Source organism: Lithobates pipiens, unplaced genomic scaffold (genome assembly GCF_037356315.1).
Source record: "Lithobates pipiens isolate NorthernLeopardFrog02 unplaced genomic scaffold, aLitPip1_a1.2 Scaffold_157, whole genome shotgun sequence".
NCBI classification, from domain to species: Eukaryota; Metazoa; Chordata; class Amphibia; order Anura; family Ranidae; genus Lithobates; species Lithobates pipiens.
The window spans coordinates 1005512-1012742 of record NW_027507746.1 but is presented as its reverse complement, the minus strand read 5'-3'; the positions used below and the strand labels follow the sequence as shown (position 1 = coordinate 1012742).

The window sequence follows — 7231 nt, the reverse complement described above, 5'->3', positions numbered from 1 at the left end:
GGACAGAGATAGTGGGTAAGGGTATAATGATAGTGGACAGAGATAGTGGGTAAGGGTACAATGATAGTAGGCAGCAATAGTAGCTAAGGTTACAATGATAGTGGACAGAGATAGTGGGTAAGGGTACAATGATAGTGGATAGAGATAGTGGGTAAGGGTACAATGATAGTAGACAGAGATAGTAGGTAAGGGTACAATTATGGTGGACAGATAGTAGGTAAGGGTACAATGATGGTGGACAGAGATAGTTGGTAAGGGTACAATGATAGTGGACAGAGATAGTGGGTAAGGGTACAATGATAGTAGACGGAGATAGTAGGTAAGGGTACAATGATGGTGGACAGATAGTAGGTAAGGGTACAATGATAGTAGGCAGCAATAGTAGCTAAGGGTACAATGATAGTGGACAGAGATAGTAGGTAAGGGTACAATGATGGTGGACAGAGATAGTAGGTAAGGGTACAATGATAGTGGACAGAGATAGTGGGTAAGGGTACAATGATAGTAGACAGAGATAGTAGGTAAGGGTACAATGATGGTGAACAGATAGTAGGTAAGGGTACAATGATGGTGGACAGAGATAGTAGGTAAGGGTACAATGATAGTGGACAGAGATAGTGGGTAAGGGTACAATGATAGTGGACAGAGATAGTGGGTAAGGGTACAATGATAGTAGACAGAGATAGTAGGTAAGGGTACAATTATGGTGGACAGATAGTTGGTAAGGGTACAATGATAGTGGACAGAGATAGTGGGTAAGGGTACAATGATAGTGGACAGAGATAGTGGGTAAGGGTACAATGATAGTAGGCAGCAATAGTAGCTAAGGGTACAATGATAGTGGACAGAGATAGTAGGTAAGGGTACAATGATGGTGGACAGAGATAGTAGGTAAGGGTACAATGATAGTAGACAGAGATAAAAGGTCAGGGTACAATGGTACACCACGATAGTAGGTAAGTGTACAATGACAGTGGACAGAAATAGTGGCTAAGGGTACAATGATAGTAGACAGGGATGGTAGGTAATGATAGCAGACATATATTAGTGTAGTATGCTGTATGTAGAGCCCAAATTCTGCCTCCCTCACTGCTCTCCCCTCCCTTCCATAAAAAGAGGAGTTGTGTCAGCCAGCAGTCATATGACACCTGTCCTACCTGCAGCTTCTACATCCCTACTCACACTGCTCTCACCTGTACCCGCAGGGCATCAGTCTCACAAGATTTCCCTGGATAGAGAGGACATAGATCATATCAGGTACCGAGGCACCGAGAAGAGCTCATGTAACCTTGGGGGGGCTGAATGAAAACCAGGACACCTTCTGTCGTCTCTTTGAAGCTTCGCCTTCTGAATGGTAAGTTTGCATTTAGCAAAAGTTATTTCAATTTACTATAGACTGTCCGTTGTGGAGCTTCATATTCAGCATTTCACCTATTTTGTTTATTTTTTCCATACTATGTGGTCTTTCCTTATCATAACTGAGGCATTAGTCACCCATAGGGAAGTGTAGCAAATGCTTCAACAATATTCAGATACACGATTTCCCCAGCCAGCCCTTTGTGTAAATCTCAGCTTACGTCCTCATAGATAGGAAGCATTGCTTCCTCACTTTCATCTTTCGTGAATCATTTTTGGCCATCACATATGGTATTTTAGTCTAGCATATTCTATGTGTATGTGGTCTCTTTGCATTCCCTCCATTATCTCCTCTATAACAGAAGTTACACTTGTAGAGCTGTAGCTATAGGCAACACGGATGTTAACATCCATTGGTACCAAGCCAGTCATTGCCGGGTCCAGTCCTTCACATTTTGCTTGTCTTATTGTCTCTGGAACATAATAAATGTTGAGCCATCAAGCCACAGAGGTTCCTTGTGTTAATACCATTCCCATATTGTACATCAGCACCACCAACACTTTGTGGCGCTATAAAGTGTTACAGAACATGTGAGTTCTATGGAAATGTGAGGAATAAATAACACCAGCTCACTCCTTACATCATAATACTTTTTAGAAACGTTCATTGCTCACTTTCTTCTGTCCTTCCCCTTTTGCTCCTGAAACTGAACGCTGCCCTAGAATCTTTCCAATATGCAGCAACTTCAATTCCTCATTGTCATTGTTGTTGTACATTGTGTGACACACCTACCAAGGAAAATCCTTTTCAAATCCTTTGGCTCTCCTGATCTGTTCATTGCTGCTTTGTAGCATTTTGTTTTGTTCATGACAGCCCTTTAGTTCCATATGGTGGGGTACAGGATCTTCCCAAATCTTCTAGGATTTTCCTAGTAGAAGGGATAGCTTTGGAGTGGTTGGGGGTAATGCTGACTTGGAGGGCAATCAGTCTGGAGGTGGAGGAACAGAACGGTCCAGACTGCGAGTGGGGCAATGCTCTCTGGAGTCATGGAGAAGACAATAATACAGTTGGCCATCATTGACCCAGTAGGATCTGGAGATTGTTATAGTCTTGGTTCAGAGAAGACACTTCCTCCAGTGTTAGCCCCTGTACACACGGTCGGAGATTTCCGCAACCAAATCCGTCGGATTTTGCCCGGCGGATTTTGTCCGTCGGATCTTGTCCGAAAATGTTGCATACACACGGTCGGGCCAAGTTGGCGAAAAATCCGATCTTTCAGAACGTGATGATGTAATTTTGTTACGATGGGACTACATTCAGGCTAGTAGCCAATAGCTTTGATGTAGGAATTTGATCTGAGCATGCGTGGCACTTGGTCCGATCAAAATTCTCTACACATGATCGGAGTATGTCCGACCGGCCCAGTTGGTCGGGAAATATTTCCAACATGTTGGAAAATTGGGTCGGACGGAGATTCGGACGGAATCAGTCCGATGCATACCACACACAGTCGGGTTATCTGATGACACGGTCCGATAAGGCGCATTCCGACGGAATCTCCGACCGTGTGTACAAGGGCTAAGAGATGTCATAATTAAGAATAATTACATATTACTATATGTCTTCTTAGTAATGATTAAATAGTATATGGATTAGTATTTAGCCATTTCATTTAGTATAATCGCATTTACTTAGAAAAGATGATATTGCGAGCTTAGCTAAAACCTGTAGAACAACGACGTTCAATGTCACTATCATTTGTTGATTTTAGCATGCTCTTCAAACTCTACCTGTCCTATTTTTTTTCTTTCTGCTCGATTAAACATGTTTCTGTTTGGGAAACACCTAAAAGGTAAATAGAAAAGACCTTGACAAAATGCAGTTTATTAAAAAAAACTGCACTTTGATATGCTGCGTTGCAAAAAGTGGCCATTATAGAATGAAAAATACGGCAATTAATTACTTAACCTGATGTACAACCATGGTATGACCATGCGCCCGGATGAAGTCCTTGTAGTGACAAAAGCGGTTCGGGCGATAGCGTCATTTCCTGTCATCGTGATTGGAGGATACACGCTTGGAAACCAACGTGTTTGGCCTATACTGTTTTTTTTTTTACCCATTTTTCGTTAAATCCTGGTGGAAAAAAAAAGGTTTTACACTATTTTGGCGTTCATCTCTTATTTGGGGTACACGATCTGATGTCACGGTTGGATTGAGAGAACCCGATATCTCCCTCGCTGGCTGTTTGGAGTTTTTGCTGGGTGGTCCTCACTGCAGGTTTGGAGTATCCCAGATGCACAAGCCTATGTTGACCTCCCGTAATAGGCGGTCAATGCTTTCTGGTAAGGGCACATCTTGATTACTGGTGGTGGTCTCACAAGATGGAGGAAGTTGGTGATACAACGGTCAAAAACTCACTTATTTATGTCACGGTTGTGACTCTTTGGACTCACCTGATGCCTTATTTTATTTAGAGCAACATATTTTTTCATTCAATTATGACCATGGCACTCGTATAGTGTTTTTCACAAAGCCAAAATTATACCTAAAATGTTTAATTAAACACTGGAAATTACTGTTTCTAAAAAAGCAACACCAAAACCAATATTAACACCAGCAGCTGCTGGATCCACCATTGGAGACCCCTTAGGGCAGGAGGAGACTGAGGCTACTACTTACCCTCCATGCAGAATGGTAGTGGAGCTCCTTCACATACTGTCACTCACTTTGGATTGCGTGCATATGCTATTGTATATCATGTAAACAAGAGTACAGATTTCATAGTGTCATGGCTGTGATTGTAAGGCCATGAGGGTGGAAGGAGCAGAGGCCACATCAGTGCCTGGTGGCAGATTGTAAACTTTGGTGAAAGGGTCATAAATCTTATATTGTCGTCACTCTATAAACAAAGGCAGAACTTCTCTGGAAACCAGGCGCAGAACAAACCTTCCTGGTCTTGTTGCCATCTTGGAATTTTACCAAAACACAGAGGGGTGCGGGTCAGACGTAAAGCTTCCAACGAATTCTATTTACAGTATATGTTACGTCACCATTCCAAACATCAACAATTCAGACGCCAATAATATCCCAACCCTGCTCCATGGGCCCCTCATTCCAGATAATTCAGTTTAATAAAATACATAAACTTTACAAAATATAAAAAATAAAAAATAAACCACTTCATAAATAAAGATGGGCCGAACGATCCCCTGTTCGGAACTTTCAGAACATCGTTCCAGAACATCAAAAACGTTAGGAACCAAATAAGGAACCCCATTGAAGTCTATGCCACCCCGATCTGGAAAAGTACCCATTTTGAAGGTTTAAATGCAGGTAAGCATGCCCTGAGGGACGTGTATCAATGAAAAAAGTTTGTAAAAAGTTTGTAAAAAAAAAAAAAAAATTAAATGAAGAGTGATTTACTGATGCTTAAAGTGAAACATGTTTGCCATGGACAAATTGCCAAATGCCATGAACCTGGCATTCTGGCTAAGTGACGCCAACCTTTCCCAAACATTGATGCAAAAAAAAAGGTAGAAAGGCTGGTGCCATGGAAGTCGGCTAAAGCATCCTTTTACTATTGCAGGTGAACACTAGGGGCACGCTCCTGCGCGTGCACGCAGCTCATTGTGCATGCACATAAGTGCGCACGGGCATTTGCAGTCACCCATAAGTGTGCGCGCTAGGTGATTTCCACTGGTTTCCATACAATTGTACAGAATTTATATAGCGCCAACAGTTTACGCTTTACAATATAAAAGGGAGACCATACAGTTATATTACAATAAAATACAAGAGGATTAAGAGGGCCTTGCTCAGAAGAGCTTACAATCTAATGAGTTCAATAGAATGAGGCAGGGAGCACTGCACTGTGGGAGCTGTAGTCCAGAGGAGGGACTCTATTGTAATCAAGAGCTTTTAAACTGCATTTCCCAGATGGAGATTGCCAGGAGAAAAAGTGCTGCATTTGATCAGGCTGTAAAGGACACATCTTCTTCCTTTTGCTGTGAGGGAGACCGAAAAGTACACATCATGTCCAGTGTGCACCATCATTGCTGCATATCGGTGGCCTGAGTGGGATCTGGAGGGATGAATTCAGGTGTGCAAACAGTCACCTGGGTGCAGAGCAGAGAGTGGACTGATCACAAATGTGACTGGATGGTGAGCTCCAATATCACTGGGACTGGTGAGCTGCTGTGGGGATTTACTATCTTGTCCTAGAGAGATTGAGCCCTCTGGGAACTGACTCTAAAGCCATTAAGTAGGCCGCACTGCTGCCTGCAGGCTTTACTGTGACTATTGCCAGGTGTACCAACTGTAAAACTGGGCCCCAATGCTAGCCGGCTGAAGAGTGAGGACTAAAGGGCATCCCTTTATAGCTGCTACACAGAGACCTTCACCTAATGCTTATGCTAAATGCTACCTCTCAGGGGACATTATGCTAGCTATTGTCCTAGAGTGCAATCTAGACTAGTTATAGTGTTATTCATTGCAGTTAAAGTGGAAGTAAACTCCCCTATCGTTTTCAGCCAAGGAAGCTGCCATCTTTGCCTCTGTTTAATCTTCAACTGCTATGGTGCTGCACATGTGATTCGTTATGACACCAGCCATTGGATGGTTTGATAGTTTGGCTGAGAGCACAGCCAATGTGCAGTTAGCATTCCCGGCATGCCTTTTTTTTTAACTGTTTAAATCCATGGGTTTACTTCCACTTTAATGCTTATATGTGTTTATTGCTGACTTTACTGATTCATGAGTTGATCCCAGTCTAGTGGTACAGAAATCTATTCTAATTTACCTTGGCCTAGAGATTATACTCTCTAGAGGAGTGTATCTGAGCCTACCTTCTGTGTGTATATTTATGCTCAAACCACCATTTTTTTCTAACCCGAACCAATACATTGAGTTAATTTACCACTGAACTGTCTTGTGTCTATTTCCTGGTATTAAATAACAGCTGAATTAAAGGTATCTATATTCACGTTCTTATTAGTGATTGCACAATCTTTCACTCTACGAGGTGTGTCAGAGGGGCTAATGGGTGTTCTTGGAGAACAGAGAACCCAAATTACCAAGTTCACTTACTGGATATGACTCACAACATTTCCCAAACGTCAGGAGAACCCATGCAAATCAGACACCAGTTATTTCCAGTTCTTCTCGTTCCTGTGCCACACTTCCTGCATTCCAGCTAAGCAGGTTCATGTGATATACAAACATTTTCCAAACATTTACAGAGCCCTTATTCTGTATCCTGAAGTGTGCCATCCATTCACCCCAGCAAGGATCTCTCCTAAAAAGTGCAAGTAGGCCTCCATATCTGAGGTCTTACCTATCGATAGGCAGTTTGTGAGTTGGGTGGGCACCTGAAGAAGATTGGGGCGGTATACTGTGTACACGTTTACTTCAAGAATTTTCTTGCACTGTTCACATTTTACTTGGACTGATTTTGCACCGTGAACTTTATTGATTTATCGTCTTTGGATGAATTGATATTCACATAATGATTTTTATGCAATATCCCTATGCTGATGGTTCAATTATTAATGTATTAGCACTTTCTTTGGTAGCGCAACACAATTTTGTTTATTGCTTTGATCTGTATGTGGGAGTTTAGTGGGTGCTGCCGTCATAATCTTATGCCCCGTACACACGAGCGGATTTTCCGTCGGGAAAATCTTGGAAGGTTTTTCAGACGGAATTCCGCTCAAGCTTGGCTTGCATACACATGGGTCACACAAAAGTTCGCTGAACTTTAGACTGTCAAGATCACGGTGACGTACAACACTACGGCGAGCCGAGAAAATGAAGTTCAGTGCTTCCGAGCATGCGTCGAATCGTTTCTGAGCATGCGTAGGAATTGGTACAGAC

At 42.4% G+C, this 7231-nt stretch overlaps 1 protein-coding gene across 1 annotated transcript in view; it reads left to right on the top strand.

The window, feature by feature from the left end:
- Window positions 1–1151: 1151 nt before the first annotated feature.
- LOC143981436 (activated CDC42 kinase 1-like) overlaps window positions 1152–7231 on the top strand; it is a 28246-nt gene continuing 22166 nt past the window's right edge. Inside the window, exon 1 of the mRNA XM_077479275.1 lies at window positions 1152–1354. Coding sequence (XP_077335401.1) covers window positions 1352–1354 — 3 coding nt within the window. The 5' untranslated portion in view covers window positions 1152–1351. The remainder of the gene's footprint in view (window positions 1355–7231) is intronic.